Genomic DNA, 27,672 nt, shown 5'->3' on the forward strand with positions numbered 1-27,672 from the left:
CCCATAAAACCCAGGGTAACTCCTCGGCCCATATTCCCTTAGCTTTACCCAATCTCTTCTTAATTCCTTGAAAGACTATCTTGTTGGCCGCTTCGATCGCCTCATTTCCTTGTGAGTGTGCAACTGAGCTAAACTTCTGTTGGACTTCGAAGTGATGCAGGAATTTTTGGAATTTATTCCAAATAAACTGTGTTCCCTTGTCCGAGACATATACCTTTGAGATTCCGAATTGTAGAATGATTTGCTCAAGGAAGAACTTTTTCGTTGCTTCTTCAGTTATGGCGGATAGTGGGTTGGCTTCGACCCACTTGGTCATGTAGTCGATGGCCATGATACAATATTTTTCTTGTCTTGTGCCAATGGGAAGTATGCCGATGATATCTACGACCCATATGGAAAATGGAATGGGGCTTAGCACCGAGGCCATTTCTTCTGGAGGGCTATTTTGGAACTGTGGCGAAGAGCTGATATTATCTGCACTTCTTAGCATATTCGCTCGCATCGGCTCACAAAGTCGGCCAAAAGAATCCTTGCTGAAGGATCTTAAAGGCAAGTGGCCGATCGACCAGATGTAGCTTGACGATACATCCTTCCACTAACCATAGTGTGGCTTGACGCCCTGTACTTTACTTTTAGTGCCTCCCTTTGGTCCAAAGGGAGGATTCCTTTTTCCATAAAATTCCAAATTGGGGTCATCTAATCGGTGCCTTGGTGTATTTCAAGGCAGTCCTTTCTTTTGATCGAAGGCGTCTTGGCTTCGGTGAGATAGATAGAACCAGTTAGACTCTGTGTCTCAGCCGAAGCTAGCTTGGATATGGTGTCTGCCCGATTGCTGTTCTCCCTGCCTATCTGACTCAGTTCACAAGTTTCAAATGACATAGATGAATTTTTACCTTAGCAACATAGGCTTTCTTACGGGGTCCCTTTGTTCGTATTCCCCCGAAAAGTGCTTGACTATGGAGTCACCAAATGCCCTTAAGTGCTTCGCTTCAAGGCTTCGGGCTAGCTCCATTCCAACTAAAAGAGCTTCATATTCTGTTTCATTATTGGTGAGGGGGAAGTTGAACCGAATTGCTTAGAATATTTCGAACTCGTCTGGACTAGAAAGGATTAAACCAGCCCCGCACTTCTTTCCGGCGACCGAACTATCAACAAAAAGCTTCCATTTTCCCGGGGTCTGGATGAGCTGTTTCTCAGGTGCGAGGTCCTTCAGCCCCGAGAACATATATTAGACCATAAAATCCCATATTTGCAGATATTATTATTATTATTTGAAATTGTTTATGTGATTTTATGTGAATTTTAGTGAATTATATGATAACTGGAGTTGATGTTTTGGATGTTTTTATGTGATATTATTTGAGTATTTTAATTTGTAATATGTCCAGGATAGAATATAGATAATTATGATATTTTTCTGGTATTTTTTGGACTATTATATGAATTTATAATAATTTATGGATTTATTAATTATTTTCTGAATAATTACAAAACTATTTTATAAAATCGGGAATCGTCCAACCTCAAGTGTTTTTACGTTTTTATAACCCGAAACTCTTTCGAAAACTCCTTCCTAACCTAATCTGGTAATTCCGGACATTTTCCGTGTTTTAACTTTTTTGATCCGGATTACGGTTTGACCCGTACGCATCCCGATGTACAATTTTTGATACGATAAATGTTTGGATAGATCAACAAAACCCGTATTCTCGAGAGACGGAATATTTTACATTATTTTCTGATAGGGTGTTTGTAACAACCCAAATCTGGGGTCAAGATTTGGTGTCACGAAACAATCTTTACATAAAATAAAAGAATATCCAATTAACCCCTTGAATCCGGATCGTTTAAAGGTTATGGTATGAAACAAGAATCTAACCTTCTACAATTCACAATAACTACAATACAAGTTTAAATACCTTTATGCTAAGGCCCTTGTCTTATTTTTCTAACTTCTTCGTCCTTTCGCAGCGGAGATCTCTCTAACTTCTGTTGTCTATCAACAACTATTCACATCTATCCTTATCTGCTTTTGAAAGAAATAAGAATTTACAAAGCAAGAGTAAGCCAAAAATGCTCAACAATTATATAATTTGAGTTTCAAGCATTAATACCAAAGGAAAATTTCCGGAAAAAATCTTTAAACAATTTTATTTGTTTGAGTGAGTGAGCGAATAAACGTCGGTTGTCCCTAGCCTTTAATTATAAATCCAAAAGTGACCAGCAAATCCCTAGACTCATCTCCTGAATCAGGGTTTTGTCCGGTTTTGGGAATCATAAAACTTTCGAGAGAGAATGCCCTTAATGGCGATCAACAACAAATTAGACTGGATACTAGTTCATATCTATATCCTGCTGATCAGTCAGGATACAGTGCAGATCTATACCTACATGTATAGATCCAGTCATGTCCCCAGGCTCTACGGCCCATCTCAAGGCACCGGTCATGTTCCGGTCCTTAGGATTAAGTAAAACTTAATCCCACACATCATCATTATCCAGCCCATCACTACACCAGAAACTGAATCAGACAACACCTATTACACAATGGTGGCCAATAAAACTGTTGTCTCAAAAAATCAGACAACGATTAATTGGTAGTTGACCAAAAAGCCTTGTATCATTCTGTTTCACACAATGGTGATTCAACTTATTCGAAATTGTTGTCTAAATGGTGCCCCTGTGCTCCAATGAGACAATGGTTGTATTTATCCTCATTGTGTGACATATATTGGTACAAGTGTTGTTTAGGTCACAATAAACCGGTGTGCTTTCTATGGTTTTACACAATGGGTTTTAAGGACTGTTGTGCAACTTAGACAACGGTTTTCCGGTACCAATGTGTTATTTATTTGAGACAATAGTGCAGAAAAACCAATGTTAGAAACAAAGCATAACAGACAATAGTTTATCACCCCTGTTGAGTAAAAGAGTTTCAGACAATGGTGTCTTACTCGTTGTCTGAATCACCTGCATTAGAAAATATGTTACAACAACTTTTATGAAAAACCGTTGTCTAATTTTCAGAGGGTTTTAAAAAAATTGCCTAAAACATAAATCTTTAGACAAAAAGCAAACCAAATGCTTTAAGAACATTGTCAAATAAATGCTTCCAACAAGTTGTCAAACCAGATGTACAAAAAACTTCTCAACCTAACTGAAAGGTACAAATTACATATAACAATTTTTGGATAAAAATCAAACCAAATCCTTCAAGAACAATGCCAAAACAAATCTTACAATAAACTGTCCAACCAAATTTGATTTAGTACAAATTATAAGCAAAGGGGATAACATAGGCACTTATAGGCAACATCTGATCAGTTGATATAATTATGGAAGTTGAATCATCTCTTCTTCCTCCCGCATGTAACTGCTATTTTCTTCCTCGACTTCATCAACAGTTGGGAACATGGTGACATCTACCTCATTTTCAAGTTCAATTTCTACGGATCCCTCATTTTCATCGTCACTTTGATCATCGAACTTGTTTGGTAATTTTAATACAACTGACCAGAATTTTTCAAGAGGGTCGTCAATGTAACAAACTTGCTTGACATGTTTACCTAACACAAAAGGGTCGTTCAGAAAACCTAACTTGTGTAAATTAACAACTGTATATCCTAAATCATCTATCTTAACCCCTTTGTTCATATCTACCCAATTGCACCGAAAGATAGGGACTCGAAAATGGTTATAATCCAACTCCCAAATACTTGTGATTACTCCATAAAATGTATGTGAAATATGCTCAATGTTCTTATCCTTATCCTGCACGAGCATTGTATCAGCATGAACACAAACACCGCTGCATTGAACTTGTCGCGTATCATCACGATCTTTTGTGCTGTAGGTAACACCATTGACTTTGTAGCCACTGAATGTAGGGACATGCTTGTTAGGCCCTTCTGCAAGCCACATTACCTCCTTAGATACCATACTTTTCACATCAAGCAATTCTGACGAAATCTGTCCAAAAAATAAAATACTAAAGCAATTAGACATTTACTTGATTTCTTTAAATTAGAAAAAAATTATTGTCTAGCTATTACCTTCTTTTGAAACCAATTAGGGAATGTTTCATTTTGCTTGTTCTTAAGCCATTCTTCATCATTTTCATGTAATGGATATCTTGCCACCAAGAAGGCCATATGTTCACTGTGAGTAAATCAATTTCAGCTTTTGTTGAAAAAAATCATAAAATCATGGAACAAAAAACAGATGTATTTATTACTGAAAAATCAGAAATCTAAATAAAGAAACTTACTTGAAATATGGGGTCAATTCATTACTGTTTTGAAGAAAACACAGATGTGCTTGGTGCAAATCCTTGATGCTTGGCTTTATCATTGTTGCACCAGATAGGGGTCTGTATTTCTCCTTGTTCTTATCCCTTCCCGATAACCCAACTGTTGGTTCTTCAAAATTAACTAAACACTCAACCGCCTCTTCTGCAATATAGGCCTCAGCGATGCAACCTTCCGGATGAGCCCTGTTTTGAACATATCCCTTGAACGTCTTCATATATCTCTCGAAAGGATACATCCAACGTAGGAAGATAGGACCACAAAGCTCAACTTCTCTTACAAGATGAACTGAGAGATGGATCATTACATCAAACAAGGAAGGGGGGAAGTGCTTTTCTAGCTGGCATAAGGTCTCCACCAATTGAGACTGCATTTTTTCTAATTTATCGACCTCAATGACTTTACTACAAATTGCCTTGAAAAAAGGCAAAACCTGATAATAGTGCACCTGACCTGTTTTTGAAGTACTGACCGAAGTGCGATGGGGAGCAAGTGATGCAACATTGTATGACAGTCGTGAGATTTCATTCCAACAAGTCGCAGAGTGTCCATTGATACTATACCCTTAAGGTTCGAACAAAAACCATCAGGTAACTTCATGCCAATCAAGGACGAGCAGACAATCTTTTTTTCTTTATGCAATAAGTTCCAAGATGCCATCAGTAACTTCTCTTTTTTCCAGAATTTTTTGGTCTCAGCTCCATTCTTATTCCCATTTCAGCCATATTAATACGAACAGATTCTCTATCTTTTGTCTTCCCGGGAATATTTAGCAATGTACCGGTTAAAGCCTCGCATATATTTTTTTCTATATGCATCACATCGAGGGTATGGCGAACTGGAAAAAACTTCCAGTACTCAAGCTGAAAAAATATAGACATCTTTTTCCAAATTGGTCGAGGTTCCCCTTTTTTCCACCGAGGTTGGTTTTGTGTCTTACCATAAACATGGTCCGCTAGTGGTAGTACCCTTTCTAACACCTCCTCTCCAGTTAAAGGAATAGGTTCTGATAACTTCTCCATGGTGTTATCAAAGGCTGATTTTTGCCTTCGATATGGATGATTTCTGGGCAGCCATCTACGATGTCTCATAACCACCGTCTTTTTGTAAGTAGCCAACCTGGTAGCTTTTGTTTTATCAACACAAACTACACAAGCATTATATCCTTTAATGATGTTACCCGACAAGTTTCCTAAGGCTGGATAATCACTAATTGTCCACAATAAAATTCCTCTTAGTATGAAAGACTCTTTCTTAAATGCATCATAAACTTGTTTCCCATGCCACAATTTCTGCAAATCTTCTATAAGTGGTTGAAGGTATACATCAATATCATTTCCAGGCTGATTTGGTCCAGATATCAATAGACTTAGCATAATGTACTTTCTCTTCATTCAAAGCCAAGGTGGGAGGTTGTAAATTGAAAGCAACACAGGCCATGTTGAGTGATCACTTCCTGGTCCATGGAAAGGATTAAATCCATCGGAGGATAAAGCTAACCGAAGGTTCCTAGCCTCTGCAGCAAACTCAGGCCACCTTTGATCGACATCCTTCCATGTCTTTGAGTCAGCCGGATGTCTAATTTTACCATCATTTTGTCGCTCGGTTTTATGCCAAGTCATGTCCTTTGCAATCTGAGCTGTATTGAACAAATTTCTCAATCTTGGTATCAATGGAAAGTACCATAGAACCTTAGCAGGGATCCCTTCCAATTCTTCTCCTTTCTTGTTTAACTTCCATCAGATGCCCCACATATTCGGCAAATCGTCTCATCTTCGTCCCTCTCACCGCGGTATAAGAGACAATCATTCGGACACGCATGTATTTTTTCATAATCCATGCCTAAAGTACATAAAGTTTTCTTGGCTTCACCAAAAGATGAAGGCATACTGTTGCCTTCCGGAAGCATTGATGCAAGCAAAAGAAGGACATCGGAAAAGCATTTATCAGAAATACCATGTTTTGCTTTTAAATTATACAACTTGACTAAAGCTCTCATTTTTGTAAAACTCTCGCATCTAGGATAAAGTGGTTCATTTTCACCTTGAACATGATTCATAAAATCAGAAGAATCTAACAAAATATCCTCATCATCGCCAATATCCTGCCTCATTCTCATGTTTGTAGGATCAACGGATGATTCTGAAGTTTCCTGTTCAGAAACTACATGACTCTGTACATAATTTGACTCTCCATGCCATATCCAACACGTATAGGTTTGATCAATACCATATTGATAAAGATGATCCTTAACAGTCTGAGCATTCCAAGATTTACTATGAGCGCATCTTAAGCATGGACAACTAATTTTATTTTCTTTAAACCCATTCAGAAATGCAAAATTTAACAATTCATCCACTCCAAGTTTAAATTCTTGTGTTCTTCTATCTGCTTTCAACCAAGATCTATCCATTTTTACTCAACCAAGTTTAAACCCATTCTTTTGCTCAAATTCCACAAACATATATATTCCATAAAACTCGATATGGACCCTTATTAAAATTCTCCAAATAGATATGAACCCTAATTTCAAGTTCTCCAAATCGATATAAACACCAAATCCCAAAATTGATATGAATTCAGCAGAAACTTACCTGAGTTCAGCAAAGTGAAGTTCCCCTGGATTACTTCAGACATCAAAGAACTGAGACATATATATGGTTAAGAAATGGTGTATGAAGGAGACAATAAAAGAGGCATAATAAAACATAGATACTTCAGACAGACAATGATCACGTATAATAATGCTAGTCAAACTACTTTATTGCTAGTCAAAATTATTTACACTTTCCCCCTCTTTCACCAGTGTTCCCACTTATATTTTTTTTGAAAAAAATAGAAATTTTCTTAAAGTAAAAGAATTTGGTTTCTTGGTTTATTTAAAACTCAGGACAATGGTTTCAACAATATTGCATTGTAAAAAAATGTAAACACAATGGTTTGTAGCATAGTTTATTTAAAATCTTGGACAACGGTTTCAACAATTTATCATTGTAGTAACACCTACAAACAAGTGTTTTTTCAATAAACCATTGTCGTATTATATCAACTTTTTCGACAAACACAAGGACTATAAATGATTTTGTAGGCTTCGAAGACATGCAACAAGAGGAACAATTGACATGTTAAAACTTACATTATTAAATATATATTTAAATATCACTAATTGTTTATGAAATAAATTACAAGTGTCTCCTTTTAATTTGTTACATTGTAATCATATACTATATGTGCATTCAGTGGTTACTTTCGAACTATATAGTCGATAACTCTATATAAAAAATTCGGGATTTGTTAAGTTTTTAAATAGACACTATATCCGTTACAAAAGCGAAACAAGTCATTTTAATGTCGACAAATTTGAATATTTCGCCTTTAATTTTTGTTAATTTTTGTTTGATCTAGGGTTATAGGGTTTAGGGTTTAGGGTTTGGTGGAATAATTTTTTCTTACATAAGACAACGGTTTTTGCAATTTCCCATTGTAAGAACATGTAAATTATTGTGTCGTCCTTATCATGTCGTGTATTCAAAATCCAAACACAAATACTAAATTATCATGGTGTGTTAAAAATTGTCGGGTGTAGCTTATATAAACAACTTTTTAGATACACTTAATTTATACATGACCTCGTTTACTTACTAATCCATTGCCTTTTTCTAATTTTTGGAAAATTACCTTCGGGCATGATACTCAAGATTCCTGGTATGTTATGAAATATTCCCTAAATTTTGCAAACATACCAGGAGAATATTTCATAACATACCAGGATTCTTGAGTATCATGCCCGAAAGTAATTTTCCAAAAATTAGAAAAAGGCAATGAATTAGTAAGTAAACGAGGTCATGTATAAATTAAGTATATCTAAAAAGCTGTTTATATAAGCTACACCCGACAATTTTTAACTCAACACGATAATTTAGTATTTGTGTTTGGATTTTGAGTACACGACATGATAAGGACGACACAATAAGGTACACGACACGAGATACACAACTGAGAAAATTCAAAATTATGAATTAATTAATATCGAAATTATTTAGAAAAAAAATCAAAATGTTACTTCAAAATTTTCCCAATCGTAGATTAAGGATAGATTTAATAGTAACCGTTGTTTAAAAAATATTTAATATTCTCTTCTTTTCAATTAATTTCTAAAAATTATGAATAATTCACTCATCAATAAATTAAAATACACCGTTGGATTGGTAAAACACTAACAATCCAAGCCGTTGGTTTATTCCCCAAAATTATTTCACTTCCCCCTCTTTTCATTTTCATTCCCCTCTTTGTGATTTCTCTTTTCTTACCCGATAATACTTCATTCCCCTCTTTTATTTCTCTTCCATTTTCTTTTCTCAATTTCTAATCGAAGCAAATCTAAGAAAGGTACTTGCATGTTTTAATCTGTTCAGTTCTTGGTTGTTGTTGCATGTTACTTGATTAAGCTTGTTCTGTTCAGTTCTTGTTTGCTCTTGCTTGTTCTTCATTGGTTATGTTCAGTTCTTGCTTGTTCTTGATTTGTAATGTTTTTACTTGTTTGTTTTGATTCTTATGCTCTTCTTTTCATTTTCATTCCCCCCTTTTGTTCCCCCTTTGTGATTTCTCTTTTCTTACCCGATAACACTTCATTCCCCTCCTATTTCTCTTCCATTTTCTTTTCTCAATTTCTAATCGAAGCAAATCTAAGAAAGGTACTTGCATGTTTTAATCTGTTCAGTTCTTGCTTGTTGTTACATGTTACTTGATTAAGCTTGTTATGTTCAGTTCTTGTTTGCTCTTGCTTGTTCTTTATTGGTTATGTTCAGTTCTTGCTTGTTCTTGATTTGTAATGTTTTTACTTGTTTGTTTTAATTCTTATGCTCTTCTGCTGTGATTCTTTTATATTTTGGTTCGATTCTTGTGAAACCCTCGTATGTTATGTAGTTCTTGTTGGATTTTTATAAAACTCTCATATGACTTGTTTCTTTGGTATTTTTTTAATTGTTGTTACTTGCTACTGATTTAAATGGTTCACTTTGATGATGTCTTGGTTAGTTATTAGATTTTGTTTCTCATAAAACCCACATTATTAGAGATTTTTTGGTGGTTAGATTTTGTTTCTCATAAAACCCATATAATTTCTTAGCTTGGCAAATCCTTCCTTATAATGGTTTGTGGTACACAGATTATGGCTCCTCCAAAGAAGAAGACACAAGCTTCTCATAAAAAAGCAAAGTCTTCTCAAAACAGAACAGCGATGAGAGTTGTGAAGGCTATAAGGAAAACACAATCATTGAACAAAGTTAACCCCTCTTGTTCTTCTCCTATATCTGTCAAGAAGAATCCGATATCTGAAAATTTAAAGAAGAAGTTGTCAAAGAAGAAAAAACAAGTGGATTCTAAGAAAAAACAAGTGGATTCTAAGAAAAATCCAGAAATACCGGAAGGACTAAAACTATTGAAATGTGGTTGTGTCACGATGCACAGAATTCTGAGACGGAAGATAATGAATCAAAAGCTTACTGTGACCTTCAATGCAAAAGGGGAGCCGTATGGTGATGAAGCTGGAGAGATGCAGTCGTACATTGGAGTTTTGGCAAGGACCAAAGTCCCTATTTGGCATGATAGTTGGAAGCAAGTTCCTGAGCAGACAAAGAATAAAATTTGGGAATGTGTGCAGGTATAGTAAATTGTCTACACACACATGCCTATCTTTCTCTTTGATATTGGTTTTTTTCTTTTCTTTCTATAGATTTTGTTCATTCGTTAACTTGCATATTTGAATTTTTTTGTTTCTTATGTACGTAAATGGCCTTTATTGTACCTCCGACAGCAAGGAAACTGGTATGGGAATCCGCTTGTCAAAAGTGGAGAGAGTTCAAATCCCAGCTCACGACAGAGTACATCCTTCCACACCGGAATCAACCAGAAAAGCTCACTTTTCCTCCGGCTGACTACACGTTCATAGAAAAGTCGCACTGGGAGATGTTTGTTGCTGATCTTCTCGGAGATGATTTTAAGGTAAACTTTTTATTATTTTTATTTATTTATCAATTTCAATAATTGGATAGGTATTTAGCGTGATGTTTTAACCTTGTTGGTGCTTTTTTCTACAGAAAATTCATGAAGAACAGGTGAAAAGAAGCCGGATGAATGAGTATCATCATCTAATGTCTCGAAAAGGTTATGCCAACCTAGAAATGGAATGGGTTAGTGATGACAGCCTAAATCTACTTAGTCTTTTTATATACTTTGTGTGGTCAATATGAATTTGTATCTTTGAATCATTAATAAAACATGTCGTACATGCAGTTGAAAAAACATCCAGAAGAACCGATAGATCGATCGGATGCCTGGGTCCTTGCAAGGAAAGACAAAGATGGTAATTTTAAAAATGAGAATGTTAAAGAAAAAGCTGAGAAAATAGTAAGTTATTCATTTATATTTCAACCGAGAATATTCATCATAGTTCCAATTTGATTTATAACTTCTTCTATACTGTGGTGTTTTTAGGAGTTGCTCAAGAAGAAGGTTAAAGAAGGGGAATTGGTAGAAGAAGGTAGAAATGATGTGTTAACCATGGCGCTCGGTAAGCCTGAGCATGGAGGCAGAGTACGTGGGCAGGGGAGCCATGTGAAACAGTCTATCTATTTTGATCTGCCGAGACAGAAAAAATCAAGGACTATTGAGGAGAGGATACATGAGGGGGTTAAAAACTTTATGGCTGAGGAGACTCCGAAAATTATAAAATAGAGAGATGCATTTTGGACTGCTGAAATTGAAAAGATCAGAGCAGAATTGAAAATGGCTAAAGGTATTGGTCGAAAGGGTAGCCCAATCATTGATTCCCAACAAGGAAGCTGCTCAGATTTAAAGGGCGTGCCTCAGTTCGTAAACGAGAATGATAGGAATGATATTGTGAGGAAAAAGCTGAACGTAGAATCTGGGGATGAAGGTTCAGATCATGGTGATGAGGAGAATGTATAATGTTTTTCTAAGGACAATATTGGATATAAAAATATTGAAGAGGAGAATGAGCATAATGTTTTTTTCAAAGGTGAGGAGGCCTTTATGGTTGACGCTGATAATGAGTTTGTTGAAATTGAGAATCATCCTAAAGGGTTGAAGTTGGATGGTTTATCCGGTGTTTGTCAACTGGCAATAGGATCAGTAAGCAACATCGTAGCATATGGCCGGGTTGATGAAATCCCTCTTGCTGAAGGATGTGAGCCGACTCTTCACGGAATATGCCTTTCGAAGGAAAATGCAAGAGTGTCCATTTCTTATGCAATTCAAGAGGATGCTAAGATCCCATTTCCCGTAGGAGATGAAATTGTAACTGTGAAACAAGCAATAGGTTCTTTTATTGCATGGCCAAGGGATCTCGTGGTGGGGAACACAAGCAGTACCCAAGTTTTGTCTACTCCAAAGGTAAAGATTGATGATAGTGTGTGTGTAATTGATATATTTTGTTATGTTTTTACTGTGTTGACGTGCATGTTTTTATTTTCAGAATGTCAAAAAGCGTGGTGCGAAGAAAGTTGGTTCCAAGAAAATAAAGAAGCATGTAGCGATAGAAACTGATGATGTGGAGGATGAGCTTCATGTAGAGATGGGTGTAAATTATCCATCATCTTTAAAACGGTTGTGGATGTGGGCAAAGGATGCTTTAAGCGATGGAAGAACCGTAAGTTTTCAGTTATATGAACAAGCATTTGCTGTCATAAAGAAGCAGGTGATCTTTCTGCAAGATATACATTCCCTATGTGGTAGAGGTGAAATATCCGGATCGATCATTACCATATTCATTCAGTAAGTTTCCACGTACATTAGCGTTTTCAATTTGTTGTTAATTATCTTGAATTAAAAATGAGTGCATTCTTATTTTAATTGTTCTCTAAATAAAATTAAATTAGATTCCAACTATTGTTTAATTTGTTTACAGCTTCTTGTATGAGTTTTTGAGAAAGAATAAAATGACGAATATGATTGCTTTTGTGGATCCGGGTATGGTTGGAGCCATTGGTTATGGCAATGCAGGGGAAAGGTCACGTGCGCTTGCCAACCGTTTTATGAATGGTAAGGAAGGACAATGCTTTCTTATTCCTTTCAATGACGTGTAAGCATTTCTCACTTTATAAGTACACTTCATATTTTATGATCTCAATAAGATGTTTAAGTACTTGTAATTTAATTTTCATTTTTTTTATATTTTTAGTGAATTTTAGAAATTTGTAGAATATATTTGTATGGATGGAACTTTAAATTTGGTAACTTGTAAATTAATTTGCTAACTTGTAAATTGTTAAATATATAATTAAATGAGATATAAGTAATTTATTTAATTATTTCTTCAAGTTACCTTTGGTTATTTTTGAGGTAACATCTAACTGCATAATTAAATTTCTGAATGACACATCTTCTCATGCTTTGATAGGAATCACTGGTCACTAACCGTTGTTGTTCCAACGACGGAGGTAGTATACCACATGGATCCTCTTAAGCGTCGTATTGCAAGCGATGAATGGGTAGAAGTTGTTGATAAGTGAGTCAATATTTTTAATTGCTTTAGGTAATTTACGCAAAATGTTTTTTGTTGACTTGTACTACTTTCTAACAGTTCGATAAAGATGTACAAAGAGAGGCTGAATAAGGTGAATAAGGTTGCCAGGAAGAAAATTTGTTGGGAGAATATGGCGGTAATAATATTTTTTTATAATTTCTCATATATGCAAGTAAATATGTGATTAATTTTATTTTCTACTTTTTTTTCAGGGAGTTCCTTTGCAGACAGGGGTCCGGGACTGTGGCCTTTTTGTCATGGGATATATGAAAGAAATTTGTTATGACAAAGAGCTTCAATTTGCAACTAAGGTATGATTTTTTCTTGTTTTTAATTTTAAATTACAACTTTATGTCGGCTGGTACTTTATTTTCACTATCAACACAGTGGCTTACAAAACTGTCAAAACTTTATTTGATTTTCAGTGGATTCGTAGAGGCAATCTGGCTTACAATGAGGATGACTTAAACGTGATCAAGATGGACTTCGCCAAATTCTTCATGAAGTTTTATTCATGTTAAGTTAGTCTCGCGAATAATTTATATGTAATTTGTGATGGTAAGATGAACTAGTTTAAGTTATATTGACGTTGTTGGTATGGTGTTTAAGTGGAGTTTTTCTGAACTTTTTATGGTTGTTGAAGTTTGGTGGATATATGTACTTATGGTTGAAGTGGATCTTTGGTGTAGTTGGTAAATTATGAAGTTTATCGGATGTTATGGTATTTATCGCATGGTACATTTGGTTTTTGAATGGTTTGGTATTTGATTTTGCAATTTGTATTTGTAAAGGCTTTATTTATAAATAGAATAGGTATAGAACCATTGCTATGTTTGATAGAAAATTGTTTAGCAAAATAAAAATACCTATTGTGCTAAGTTATACTAGACAACAGTTGGTACATAAGTAAACCATTGTCCTAAGCTATATCAGACAATATTTGGCACAAAAGTAAACCATTGTGCTAAAGATATTCGACAATGATGTTTTAAAAGGCATACACTTGTATGAACCAAACTTATACAACTGAATAGTAGAACTTAAATATTGTGCCTTAATGATTTGCACAATAGATCAAATTATTAACACCATTGTATGTACAAATCCTAACAACACTCTGGGATCACTACATACCATTGTTAGATTAGCTTCTAATAATATCTTGGTCATTACAAAAACTGTTGTGAGCATTGCTAAAACACAATACCCAAAAACAAAAAACTGTTGTCTAAAGTATGTCATACATTTGTTTTCTTAATAAAAACCATTGTGTAACTAGATGAAATAAATACATAAACCGTTGTAGGAGTCAATTCACATAACACTATTTTTAACTATTGTGCCTCTATATTGTTACAACGGCTAGAAAACTGTTGTTTGTAGAATATTAGAAAGGGTCATATGCGTTGTGTGAATAAAATGAGATAAAGGCTTTATATTCAGTTGTGTGATGTATTTGTTACAATGGTGCGTAACCATTGTATGAGTACCAAACACACCGCCCCCGGATAGACAACGAAATATTCATCTTTTAGACAATGGTGTAAAACCATTGTCTGATTCAATATTTCTTGTAGTGCATGGAGTATTTTGATGTCAACCATTTTGAATTCAAAACATCCCAATTTAGGGTTCGCAAATAACCCGAAAGAATGAGTATTTGCTCAAGAGAACAATCGAATTATAGGAATAATAATGAAAAGAACATGCATAATAAGATTAATTATAGCGAAATATAAAACATTTAACTATTCTGAACTTAGAATAGGAACGAAGAAATATTTGCAGTATTTTAAAAGAAAAATCAGGAATACTTGCCTTAATAAGCTTTAATCGCTATTACTGGTTGACTTTGGTTCGACTTGAACATTCGGCTGTATCGTCAAACTACTATCCCATTTTGGATACGATCCCCACATTCAGGCCCTTCAATTGGAACTTCGTTGATCTCGACGTCTAATCACTAGATCGTTCCTAGTCCGATATCGATACTCGGGTTTTCCGTCTAGGACCTACAGGGTTGAGATACCCTAATTCATATAATCGCTTAAGCTCAACTTAATACCACTATCACTTCCACCCATGCGATTTCATAACCCAACTTATATTTATATGTATTATTAAAATACACATAGCAATTAGGGTTCACATCTTCAAAACTCGGCTCGGTACTTATTTTCAGAAAATACGTATACTCGTTATTTTGAAAAACAGGTAATCGATTATTTATAAATTATTTTGTCTCAACCGCAATTAAGTTCATATGATATAATTATATATAGTTATTCCACGTCTCCGATAATTATAGGTTACGTCCCGTATTTTCAGAATTAATTTCCCGAAAATCGGGCAGCGTCTCCTTTTGTTTATCGGCCTACCCGTCGAAACAATTCGACGTCAATCACCATTCACAACAATCACAACCACAACAACCAACCACAAATTGTAATCCCAATCACCGATACAAATTCAATCATTAATTATTGTTATTCGTATTTTATTTATAATTTATAAACATAGGACTCAGATAAAAATCATCATCGCCCACCGTCGGCTCGCCGAGGCTCATCGCCGACGGCGGTAAAATTTATTGGTGCCCGATATTATTCGGGTTTCCAAATAAATTTCATCGATTAATTAAATTCCTGCATGAACATCTTTTATTTCACCAATAATTACTCAATAATTTCCTGTAGAAATGAAATAATACAGTTTATTTAATCGGAATAATAGAACAGAGAAACAGAGTCGCAACAACACAGCCACAAACGTGCCCACGCGCTCCAAGAGGCGGAAACAGAGGAGCGAAGAATCAGTATAACAAGGCAAATCCAGACAAATCATATATATATATATATACATATAGCATATATGCATACAACAATTCCATCAAAATCACCATCACCAATACTCACCGGAAGCAAGTCGACGGTGGAGCAAAAACGGAAAGAAAACGAAGGCAACCGGGAAGTAAAATGGGACAAGAATCAGGGAAAAAAATGAAGCAACAAAGACGAAAAAATTCCCGAGGGAACATTCGAAGGGAAGAAGAGGGGGAGGTAGGAGATGGAAGAGAGAGAGACTCGATAGTCAATTGGGATGCAGGGCGGTGTATATACGTGTGTCTCTGTGTGGTGTTTTTATCATTTTTCATTCATTCATTTTTTTGTAGCGAGATTTACAATTAAATAAACTGAGTTGAAACTAAAATTAACCCGAAACATAACCAAACAAATTTTAAAATTCTCAAACTAGTTAAAAGCTAACATTATAAAATTTTCATAATTTTTAAATTTTTATAAATACTCCGAAGCAAATAAAATATGATCTTCGTACTTTTAAAATATTTTTGAAATGCGAAACATATTCATAGTTTATGATTTAAAGAACAAATATGAGGGTAAAATTAATCTGAAATATTTCCGAAATAATTTTAAAATTCTCGAAATATTCCAAACTTAATAAAATAAAATTTTCATGATTTTTGAAGCATTCTGGAATTAAATATTGATTTTACAATTAAATGAAATCAGAAAATCATTTAGAGATAAATAATCAATAAAATATTAATTTCTAAATTTTATAAACTCCTAAAAATAATAAATATAATTATAAAGCAACAAAAATAATTTTAGAAATAATTTTAGCATTTATAAGAATAAATATGCAGTAAAATTACTTTAAAAATGAATTAAATTCATACAACTCGATAACTAATTATAAAATTAATCTTCGCATCCAACAAATCACAAACAATTAATAATACAGCAAAATATAGCTGGCAGAATCATCACATATTTTATTTATTTAATAATTCAGTAATTATATTTATATATCGGATCCGAAAATAGGTTATTTAGCCGCTAAGTAATTATCAAACGATACAGTTTTAATATCCGATTTGGATCATTATCAAAACAGGGCCTCTTATAAAACATTTTATACGAAAATGAGATAATAATATCTCGCCTTTTGAGAATACAAATTTTTATTGATCTATAAAATGATTAGCGTATCAAAAATTTTCACATCGGGACTCGTACAGGTCAAATCGTACCCCGGATCGAGAAAGTCAAAATACAGATTGTGTTCATAATTATCAGATTAGGTTAGGAAGGAGTTTTCGGAAGAGTTTCGGGTTATAATAACACAAAAATGATTGAAGTGGGACGATTTCTGATTCTAAAAAGAAATTTTACAATTACATAAATGTTTTGGATTTTGAGAAAAATGATTTGGTTGCGAGTATTCCTGCCCAAGTGAATGGGGGAATAAAATTAATTCGGGTGTCGAGTATTATGACCCCTTTTCAATTAAAAGGTTTTAAGATTGGACCGATTATTGGTTACAGCGTAGGTGATCGAGATATCGGTCCAGTTATAATATCTTTCAAGGCGAATATATGCCTTTTCTGGCGCCCTATAGGTACCGTATGGCTGCGGGATAGGGGTAGTACTTATATTTACGGTATGGCTGCGGGATACCGATGTTGTTTCATGACTGATCATCAGGAACAACATGAAATATAATTGGTTCCAATCTAAACTGTTGTTTCTAAATTGTTTTGATAATCATTGAATAAATGATTTATCATGTGTTTTGGTTTTGAATAAAAGGTGAAATGCAGTTTTGATTCAGTTTCTGATTTATGCTGATACTTACTTTGTTGTTAAATATCAAAGGTGGTATTAGTATAGATGATTGATGTTGACTTCAGTATGGGATATTGTGAGCATCAAAGTTCGTATTGATATCTAATTTGATATGACAACAAAATGAGTATTAATATCAAGAGTTTTATTCTCGTCAAGATTCAAAGTATTGTTGAAGCATTTCGCTCGAAAATATCAAAAAGGGTTTTGAATACAGTGAGAAATAATTATTTGATTCTTTAATAAATTTTCTGTTTCAGCAATTATGATTTTAAAATGCTCTGCGCTATTGCAGATGTCGGTTTTATATCAAAACGATCATATATATGTTACAATGATCTTGCTGAGCTTTTCTTTCGCTCATACTTGCCTGTTTTCAAATTTAACCTCCAGTGAGGATTAACTTGCGTTGTTTAGCCGCGTAATTTGAGGAAGCAAAGAAGACGCTTTTGAAAGGTGGTTGGTCCAGGGTTTGCGGACTAGTGTAAGTTTTAATATGTAAAGCTGTTTATATTATATTAGATTATAGTTGTGTATTGTATTTGGGCCTAGTATACTTCTTTTCGAAGTTATACTAGCGAGTTAAGTTTTAAGGTTTGGAATTATTGAAAAGAGTTTTAAAATAAAGTGAAAAATTTATTGGTGGAATTTGGAATTGTTGCTTCTAGAACTGTAACCTTAAAAGATCTTGGATTAGTTTGGGGTCATAGATGCTAAATATCTTCCGCTGGCATTTATTTATTGGTTAAACAGGTTAATTTGGATTGAGGTTTTATCGTGACGACCAAATCCTCTGACCCCGGATTTGGGGGCGTTACATTTTACATCCATTAAGGCTTGCTGTATTGATTCTGATTCACTTGTCCTGAAGTCTTTGATTCTGATCTTGCTTTTGTTGATTCTAAAAATTAACTCCCCCTCACTATCAGTACTGATTATGGGTTCATTATCTTTCAGAAGATTAATTTCTGGTTCTCCATTAATGAACATCATCTCATGATAAGCCCTTGTAACCTTCTTCATATCCTTCTCTGTATCTCTGATCATTTTATCATTGAGCCTGTAAGCATATAGAACTTCAGCAGCTTTATATTCTGCTTCTGATCTTTTAACACCCGGAGCTTCCAGTTTAGCTCTTTTGCTCCTGAGTTGACTTTCCAGGAAAGTAAGTTGTTGAAAACTAATGGTTCTTATGTGTTGGTCAGACATGGTGATGTTTTGCATCCTGCCACCTGGAAATACTTTGATCACGAAAGGATACATAAAGGCTTGAGGAGATACATCCATCATCATTCTCCAAAGTTTACCTCTGAAATATTCATTGTTAGGTCACACTTTCACTGTAGAGGGGGTGAATACAGTGTTTATTACAATCAAATCAAACTTCAAGAACTTATGTAACAGAAAACAAACTTTATTGAAACAATAAACTCTGTTACAATCTGGAACTGTTATCTCTCAGTGATGAACAAAATATCACGAGAGCTGCTAGGGTTATAGTAAATAATATTCTCGATAACGATAACACTTCTAGTGTAAACCCTATGTCTGTGTTTATATACTACACAGTTACAAGATAATCGCTAATTGATATGGAATATAATTCTGCTTCCTAATATATATCAATCAGATATCTTCTATTCCAAGTATTCCATTCTTCACGGAATTCCTTCTTCATGCATATCTCTTCTTATGTTTATCTTGATCTTCTTAACTTCAATCAGCTACTGTCCTTATCTGATCGTCCTTCAGCACTTAAGTTCTGATATCTATCTCCTGATAACATAAGTACTGATATCCCTTAAGTTCTGACTTCCAGTATAAGTACTGATCAGTTAAGTACTGATTTGTTCTGTTCAAATAAGATCTGAAATCTAAACATAAAACATATTAGCCATGACATTATCAAATATATCTAACAATCTCCCCCAACTTGTAAATTAGCAAAATATACAAGTTTAACAGATATTTGATGATGTCAAAAACATTAAGTACAAATGCATGAGAAATAGACAAGATAACTACAACTTACAGTCCTTAAAGCTTTTACCAATTCAACTTCTGATAACAACTTTGGTCTGTATACACATCAGAATTTAAGTAGTTGTAGATCTTTGACTTGGCTTCATCATTTTCTGATCTCTCTGATGTCAGGAGTTGTTCTGAGATAATTCTTCAACAAACATTTCTCAGCATATCTGAGTTCATCAATCATTCTCCGTTTGACATCTTTAAGCTCTGCAGTGTCTTCACCAGTTTGAAATATTGCAGCTCTGAGATCATTAATCTTTGCTTTTCTCAACTCCCGATCTAGTCTTATAACATAAGCTTTGTTAGACTCTAGATTGAATTCAAGCCCCTTAATACCAAGATATGTTCTGATATGTGCAGTATTAGGCTTCATATCAACAATATCCCCATTGTGATCTCTGTACTTTGGAACATATCTGCTGTCAGACTTAACAGAATAAAGCCTTTTCTGTCTCTGAATCTGTTCTTTTAAGTAGTTTGCAGCAGTCTCTGTTATTCTGTCATCCACTTGAAGTAAGAAAAGTACATGCTCCAATTCTTCAAAATACTTCAAAGGAATGGCATTTTGTCTTATATGATAAACCCTACCATCTGTCATGAAATACAACATGATGTATTCTTTCAAGTAGGTATGGTAAACCATCTGTACAGATTCTAGTTGATTCAATCTCTCAGGAGTTGCTCCAATACCTGGTTCACTCAAGGAAGTTGGATCATCGGTAGTGTTGTGTACTCTTCTTTCATCAGCACTTCCCAATCCAGTTTTATCTCTAGCTTCCTTTCCAGTAACTACTCTTGCTTCAAAACCACTTGGAGTAGCCTTCAAAGATTGAGTCTGTTTTGCTTTAGTGAATCCTGGTAGGAGTGTATTAGATTTATTTTCTGATATCAAGTTAACTTGAGCACTGTCAGAGGTTACTTGCTTCTTCTGAATATCAGAACTTACAATTTCTTGACTCTGAACAACTTGAGCCATGTCAGAGGTTGTTTTAAGAACTTTTCTTGAAGTCAAAGCAAGATCATCTTTTCCATCAGTAATTTCTTCTTGCTCAGGAGGTACATAAGGCTTGATAGGTTCACCAACCTTTTCTTTACCCTTGGATCTTGGATCTATCTGTGGTTGTGATCTAGCCAAAGTTTCTTCAGTATGTATCCTTTCTTTGATCACAATGCCTTTAGGTTTTGGAAGTAACTTTTTACCAGAAGCTTCAGATTTAGATGTGACTTTCTCTGATTTAAGTCTGGCTTCTTCTTCCTTTAAACTTTCCAAGTCCATCCCTGGATTTTCTTGAAGAAATAACTGTCTTGACATTTCCTCATCAAGATCTAGAAGTTCATCAGAACTTATCCTTTTACCAGCAGCAGAACTTATTCTTTTCCCAGTATCAGAACTTGTTCTGTGACTAGCTTGTCTTGATGTAAACCTTCTACCTTGACTATGACCACTACCCATTCCAGAGTTTCCTTGGTCATCTTTTCCATCATCCTTTCCTTGCAGTGTCTTGTTGGTTTTGCATTTGGACTTAATTACCTTCTCCCCCTTTTTGGCATCAGCAGGTAATAAAAGAGAGATAAGTAGTTCCACTGAGGTCTGGATTTCAGTAAGTTGCGATTGCTGAGAAGCTTGATTTGTCAGAATTTGATCAATCTGAGCTTGTTGCTTCTCTTGAGTTTTCTCAATATAAGCAACCCCGTCAATGGTAGGTTGGAAGAACTTTTTCTTATCAATTTTCCAAACTTGTTCCTGTTTGATAAAGTTCTCCTGAATCTTGTGTAGCTCTGCATGAGTGTTGGAATGAAGACCTTGTAGATGTTTAGTACTCAATGCAGTGACTCTAAGCTGGGTTTTAAAATCATCAGAATGTAACATTTCATCAGCTTTAGTCAAGTGCTCAGCAAGATGTAAAGCATTTGGAACACATGAAACTGAGTTCCATTCCTTAGTCCACTCCTGACCTGCAGGAGTTTCACTCCAAGGTACTGGTGCATCCCTGATAACAAACTCCTTTACCAGTTCAGACTTAGGAAGAGTCAGTGGAGGAGTATGTCCTGAAGGACCTGCTTCATCAGCATCTATAGTTGTAGCAGCCTCACCAGTATCTCTAACATTTGCAGTATCAGAACTTAGAGAATCAGTATCTTCTGATAAGACAACTGTGTGAGTAGCAATGGAGACTTCAACATCCTCTAATTGCTGATCTGATACTAAGTTCTGATCAACAGCCATATCCTGATACTCACCTAAAATCTGATCATCAGCATCTTGATGCAGAGAAGGTGTTAGTGATAACTCAGGAGTTTGAACAGCATCAGTAACAGGTGTTGTGGAAGGATTATTTGTTGTTGGAGCTTCTAAGAAAAGTATTTCAGGCACAACCAGGTTCTGAATATCAATTTCAGCACTTGTGCCTGGATCAACAAGAGACATAGAAGGTGAATTAGCCTTGTCAGATACAGGTTCCTGAGATGGAGTTGATGGAGAAGAAGTGACTGGAGCAAATTCCTTGTCTTGTGAGATCAGAGTTTCCTGATCCCCTTCCTTAGCTGCTTCCTCCTCATCATCTGAAACTGGCCTTTGTGCCCTCTGTTTCTTGTACTTCCTTGTTGATTTGGATTCCGTGGGAGTTTCAGGAACCGTCATACGTCTAAGCCTCTTGAGAAGCCTAGAACCCCCAATTGCAGAATCCTTCTGAGAAGTTGCCTTCTCAGCTTCATTTACCACAGGTTCTGAAGAGGGAATCTGATCCTCAGAATCTGATTCATCTCTCAAAGTAATCCTCCTCTTCTTCTGAGATGTTTGAGGAACAGTCTTTGTTCTCTTTGGTTTAGAGGATGTAGGCTTCACAGTAGGTGCTGAAGAAGAAGATTGAGCAGTATGTGAAGTGGAGAGATAGGATTTGAGATAAGTTCTGAGGGTAGGTTGAGTAGAATGAGAGGTAGGTACTGAGGTTGATAGATTTTGGTTATGGTGAGTTGGTTGAACATTTGAGTAAACAGATTTGTAAGTAGCAGGATCAGCATTTACCAGAATCTGTTTCACAGACTGAGGAATCTGTAATTGTCTCACCATTGATTTCTTTGTGTCAGCATTTATCAGGTCGTTAAAGTATCTTTTTGCAACCTTAAAAGGTGGGGTTTGAGTGCTGACTAACTGGGGTTCAGCAGTACAATACGTATAAATAAGTTGACAGAATCTAGCAAAATAAACAACATCTCGATCCTCTGTCATCCTATCCCCAATAAAACCAATTATTCCAGTTGCAAAATCAAAATGAGTTTGATGGATAATAGCATACCCGATGTGCTGACTCAGAATTGGGATGGCATCAAAATTTGAACACTTGTTGCCAAAAGCCTTGGTGATGCAATCAAAGAAGAAACTCCATTCTCTTCTGATATTAGCCCGTTTCAACTGTCCAAGTTTTGTCAGACTCTTTTCATATCCCAAATCAGTCATTAACCCCCGAAGTTCTGATTCCTCTGGTATAGAGAAGGTACAATCTTCTGGAAGATGTAATGCTCTTCGTACTGTACCAGGAGTGACTACATAGGATGAATCACCCACTTGGAAGATAATACTGGGAGTTCCTCGTTTACCACCATCATCAAAAACTCCAGTCCTCCAGAACCGCAGAACTTGTTGACTTGAAAATAATTCAGGCTGAGTTAAGGCGTACCCAACCTCACTATGTGCAAGAAGATCTTGCACAAAATGCAATTCAGATGGAGCTTCAGCATGATCAAGAATTGCAGCATAGTTGTTTGGAACAAACTTTGCTCCATCAATGATTAAATCCTTTGGTGCCATGTAAAAAAATATTGAAATTCAAGTATGCCTGTTAGGTGTTTGAGATAATGTCTGTATGAAAAACCAACGTGAGAAAGAATGAGAAAGAGAGTAAAAGTAAGAAGAGAGATAAAGTATAAAGAAAATAAAAGATTAAAGAAATCTTCTCTTTGTTGTTCTTATACTCTGAAAAAAATGTTACCGTTGGACACCTGTCAGACATGCAGTAATAACGGATAGTTACTGGGCTCGAGAAAACAGGAATGATTACTTACCCAGTTGCCTTGTTTCAAGGAAAAACCATTTCATTTATCAAGAGACACAGTTTTAATTCAAAATTTAAACCGTTAGCACTGATTGAATTATTTTTCACTGCAACATTAATATTCTGAAAATGAATCATGTTAAAAATGACCGAAATAATTTCGATGAAGAAGTGCTGACAAAGAATCAGAACTTAAATAAAGACAAAATTTAAATGGCCATCAGAATATCAAGCAGGATTTAACAACACAAGATAAAATAACTCAGAGACAAAATCTTGAAGTAAAAACAGTTTTCATTAATATATCAAGTCAATAGAAATTACATCAATACAAGATTTTCCCTAAGCTTCTAATCCTAACGTCAACAGCTTTAGTCCTAGCTAAGAAGCCTGACAACGCTGAGGATGAAGAAGAACAGGAAGAAGACAAGATTAAGTCATCTTCCTCTTCCTATCTTCGACAAACAAGATGGCGAGTCGTATGATTCGCTCTTGCTGACGGATACGACGAAGGTGAAGGTCTCTTCGAACGGCCACCAGATCACGTTTGATAACCTCTGGAAATTGAATCCAGAGATTGTGAGGGATGTTGGTGATAGGGTAGGGAGTTGGAATTCCATTCAAAAAGACATGCACAGTCTCATCACCGTAATTGTAGAACCAGCCAAATTCAGCCATTGATAGTAAATGAAAAACAAGTCTGAATTTGTGATACAAGTGTGATGAGAAGACTAATGTGAAGTGGCTGTGTATATAGGCAAGAGAATGCCAAGAGACGCAAAGATATTTAATGCTGACAGGTAGAATTAATTCTACCTCGTCTCCCTAGACTTTGAAAAAGAATAACAGTCATTGGAAAGAGGAATCATGGTCTAGACCGCACAAGACACAAGAAACAGTGGACTGTTCAAGTACAAAACCATTAATCCTAATCATAGTGACTATTAATCTTCCACTTCAACATATGCGAGTACAAACTGAGACTGTTATGAAATTTCATTCAAAGATAAGTCAAGTAAAGGATTAGACTGAGAAATCAGAACTTAGACCTATACCAGAACTTAACAGTCATCAGAACATAATTTCTTAACTCGAAAAAGGAATGCTCATCTTAGTAAATACTCATACAAGTTCTTAGTTATGAACGTCAGAACTTAAACATCAGAACGTGTAACTAGAACTTGTCCTCAGAATTTGTGCAAAAATGACACAATGACTGTTTATCTAAAATAACATAGACCACCACAGAAATTTTCATCATTCAGATGGAGTGATTAGTGTGTGCATTAAGCTAAATAACAGACAAAGAGTAAAGTCTGATCTACTTCAGTACATCTTAGAAATAAGTCATAATTAAAATTTTGCTAAAGAGCTGTCATTATCCTGAAACCTACTGATAAATGAGTTCATGCTTGAGTCCACCTCAACTGTTTTTGTGCTAATTTTATGCATCTTTAAAATTCTCTTTTACAGTGGCTTCTCAGTGTAAGTGAGTCACGACTGCTTATCAGAATTTATGCTATTATCAGAGTATTTCTCCAGTAATCATAGAGTGTGAAAAGTCACCAAGAAAATATTTTGCTTTTCTAATGCATATTTACTTAATACCAGCAATGCACTTGGGTCGTCCCTTTCACATTTTTACTCTAGATCTCAAAGGAGTACCTGATTTTATTCTTTGATTTTTTTTTTTATTATTTTTTTTAATAAGAGAGGTCTATCAGCACTTAGTACATTCAGCAGTTTTACTAGTATCAGAACTTAACAGATGAGTAGCATTATTCTAATTTGGGACTTAGTAATAAGATGAATAAAGTAAACTAAACTAAGCTCAAGTATCAGAATTTGCTTGTGTCATAAGATTTCCACAGAAATAATTACTTCTTTCATGGGATCATTTGTTTATTGAAGACTAGTAGGTCAGTATCTAGCACAATTATCCTCATAGGATTGAATAGTTACTGAAACAGACATATCACTTATCAGAGTTTAGAAACATATATCAGACAACATTCAGTACTTAAAGACATTTATCAATTAATGCACAGAATATACAAAGAGATTAATTCTGTAAATACTGATTATAAAGTCTGATAACATAGAACAAGTTTAAGCAGATTTAGAGAAAGAACCTGAAATCATTCCAAGTTCATTTACCAATTTTGTAAAGGTAGCTTCACACAGTGGTTTTGTGAAGATATCTGCTACTTGTTGATCTGTGGGAATAAAATGCAATTCCACTGTACCTTCATCCACATGTTCCCTGATGAAATGGTACCTGATGCTGATGTGCTTTGTCATAGAGTGTTGAACTGGATTACCTGTCATAGCAATAGCACTTTGATTATCACAGTAAATAGGGATTTTGAAATATGTTAACCCATAATCCAGTAACTGATTCTTCATCCAGAGAATCTGTGCACAGCAGCTTCCTGCAGCAATATACTCTGCTTCTGCAGTTGATGTGGAAATTGACTTTTGTTTCTTGCTATACCAAGAAACCAACCTGCCTCCAAGAAATTGGCAGCTACCACTTGTGCTTTTCCTGTCAATTTTGCAACCTGCAAAATCTGCATCTGAGTAACCTATTAATTTAAAATCTGATTCTCTAGGATACCATAATCCTAGATCAGCTGTTCCTTTAAGATACTTAAAGATTCTTTTTACAGCTGTTAAATGAGGTTCTCTTGGATCTGCTTGATATCTTGCACAAAGACAGGTAGCAAACATGATATCTGGTCTACTAGCAGTTAGATAGAGAAGTGAGCCAATCATACCTCTGTAATCAGTAATATCTACTGAATTACCAGTATCCTTATCCAGTTTTGTTGCAGTGGCCATGGGAGTGGATGCACTTGAACAGTCTTGCATTCCAAATTTCTTCAGCAAGTTTCTGGTGTACTTAGATTGACAAATAAAAGTTCCTTCTTCACTCTGTTTGACTTGAAGGCCCAGAAAATAACTAAGTTCTCCCATCATACTCATCTGATATCTTGACTGCATTAGTTTGGCAAACTTTTTGCAAAGTTTGTCATTTGGAGACCCAAAAATAATATCATCAACATAAATCTGGATCAAAAGTAAATCCTTGCCATGGTTGAGATAGAACAGTGTTTTGTCCATAGTTCCTCTGTTGAATCCACTTTCCAGAAGAAACTGAGCTAAAGTCTCATACCATGCTCTAGGAGCTTGCTTAAGTCCATAAAGTGCTTTATCAAGCCTGTAGACATAATCTGGATGTTTGGAATCTATAAAGCCTGGAGGTTGTTCAACATATACTTCCTCTTCCAATTCTCCATTGAGAAAAGCACTTTTCACATCCATTTGAAAGACAGTAAACTTTTTGTGAGCAGCATAAGCCATGAATATCCTTATGGCTTCTAACCTAGCAACTGGAGCAAATGTTTCATCATAGTCAATTCCCTCCTGTTGAGAATATCCTTTTGCAACCAGCCTTGCCTTGTTCCTTACAATTATGCCATCACTGTCAGTTTTGTTTCTGAATACCCACTTTGTACCAACAACCGATCTATTCTTAGGTCTTGGCACTAAGGTCCAGACTTTGTTTCTTTCAAATTCATTCAACTCTTCCTACATTGCTTGCACCCAATCAGCATCTTGAAGAGCTTCTTCCACTTTCTTTGGTTCAGACTGAGAGAGAAAAGAATTGTAAAGACATTCATTCGAAGTACCTGTTCTAGTTCTGACACCTGCCTCAGGATTTCCAATTATCAAATCAGGTGTATGTGATTTTGTCCACTTCCTTGCAGATGGAAGATTTTCTCTAGAACTGGATGCTCCCCCATGATTCATGCTGTCTTCGGTTTCATTTTCTGATGCTCCCCCTGAAACTATGCTCTCTGAGTTAGATCCTTCAGTATTTAGATTTTCAGTACTGTCAGTACTTGGCTTATCAGAACTTGACGAATCAGAATTTGAAGAGCCAGATGTATGTTCTGATGCTTTTTGAGATGTGATAATATCTTGAGTATGCTCCCCCTGCATTGGTGCATCTTCCTTTGACGTAGTCACCACAGTTTCAATAACATCAGAGTTTAATCCATCAGAATTTACAGTATCAGGAC

The 27,672-nt window shown here is 35.4% G+C and overlaps 4 protein-coding genes across 4 annotated transcripts; 2 read left to right on the forward strand and 2 right to left on the reverse strand.

Moving 5' to 3' along the window:
- Positions 1–3,333: 3,333 nt before the first annotated feature.
- LOC141719942 (uncharacterized) lies at positions 3,334–5,683 on the reverse strand. The gene is made up of 4 exons (XM_074522302.1): positions 4,975–5,683; positions 4,268–4,871; positions 4,053–4,158; positions 3,334–3,969 (listed from the first exon to the last, which is right to left on the reverse strand). The coding sequence occupies exons 1-4, from the start codon at positions 5,681–5,683 to the stop codon at positions 3,334–3,336; spliced, it is 2,055 nt and encodes a 684-aa protein (XP_074378403.1).
- An 18-nt stretch (positions 5,684–5,701) lies between these two features.
- LOC141719943 (uncharacterized) lies at positions 5,702–6,720 on the reverse strand. Its single transcript, XM_074522303.1, has 2 exons — positions 6,042–6,720; positions 5,702–5,946 (listed from the first exon to the last, which is right to left on the reverse strand). Exons 1-2 carry the CDS (start codon positions 6,718–6,720, stop codon positions 5,702–5,704), a joined length of 924 nt encoding a protein of 307 aa, XP_074378404.1.
- Positions 6,721–10,097: 3,377 nt separating this feature from the next.
- On the forward strand, positions 10,098–11,042 carry LOC141719944 (uncharacterized). The gene is made up of 4 exons (XM_074522304.1): positions 10,098–10,310; positions 10,406–10,498; positions 10,602–10,715; positions 10,803–11,042. The coding sequence occupies exons 1-4, from the start codon at positions 10,098–10,100 to the stop codon at positions 11,040–11,042; spliced, it is 660 nt and encodes a 219-aa protein (XP_074378405.1).
- A 51-nt stretch (positions 11,043–11,093) lies between these two features.
- On the forward strand, positions 11,094–13,373 carry LOC141719945 (uncharacterized). The gene is made up of 8 exons (XM_074522305.1): positions 11,094–11,256; positions 11,317–11,720; positions 11,803–12,101; positions 12,235–12,408; positions 12,727–12,834; positions 12,910–12,988; positions 13,065–13,163; positions 13,278–13,373. Exons 1-8 carry the CDS (start codon positions 11,094–11,096, stop codon positions 13,371–13,373), a joined length of 1,422 nt encoding a protein of 473 aa, XP_074378406.1.
- Positions 13,374–27,672: the final 14,299 nt, after the last annotated feature.

The sequence above is a fragment of the Apium graveolens genome, chromosome 4 (genome assembly GCF_009905375.1).
Source record: "Apium graveolens cultivar Ventura chromosome 4, ASM990537v1, whole genome shotgun sequence".
NCBI lineage: Eukaryota > Viridiplantae > Streptophyta > Magnoliopsida > Apiales > Apiaceae > Apium > Apium graveolens.

Coding starts and splice junctions, on each gene's coding strand:
- LOC141719942 (XM_074522302.1), bottom strand. CDS start 5,683: ATGCTAAGTCTATTGATATCTGGACCAAATCAGCCTGGAAATGATATT. Junction 4,872..4,974: donor AAATTCTGGAAAAAAGAGAA/GTTACTGATGGC, acceptor TCGAACCTTAAG/GGTATAGTATCAATGGACAC. Junction 3,970..4,052: donor CTAATTGGTTTCAAAAGAAG/GTAATAGCTAGA, acceptor TTTTTTGGACAG/ATTTCGTCAGAATTGCTTGA.
- LOC141719944 (XM_074522304.1), top strand. CDS start 10,098: ATGGCCTTTATTGTACCTCCGACAGCAAGGAAACTGGTATGGGAATCC. Junction 10,311..10,405: donor TTCTCGGAGATGATTTTAAG/GTAAACTTTTTA, acceptor TTTTTTCTACAG/AAAATTCATGAAGAACAGGT. Junction 10,499..10,601: donor CCAACCTAGAAATGGAATGG/GTTAGTGATGAC, acceptor TCGTACATGCAG/TTGAAAAAACATCCAGAAGA.
- LOC141719943 (XM_074522303.1), bottom strand. CDS start 6,720: ATGGATAGATCTTGGTTGAAAGCAGATAGAAGAACACAAGAATTTAAA. Junction 5,947..6,041: donor ATGTGGGGCATCTGATGGAA/GTTAAACAAGAA, acceptor TGTTCAATACAG/CTCAGATTGCAAAGGACATG.
- LOC141719945 (XM_074522305.1), top strand. CDS start 11,094: ATGGCTAAAGGTATTGGTCGAAAGGGTAGCCCAATCATTGATTCCCAA. Junction 12,835..12,909: donor TGGGTAGAAGTTGTTGATAA/GTGAGTCAATAT, acceptor ACTTTCTAACAG/TTCGATAAAGATGTACAAAG. Junction 13,164..13,277: donor AGCTTCAATTTGCAACTAAG/GTATGATTTTTT, acceptor TTTGATTTTCAG/TGGATTCGTAGAGGCAATCT.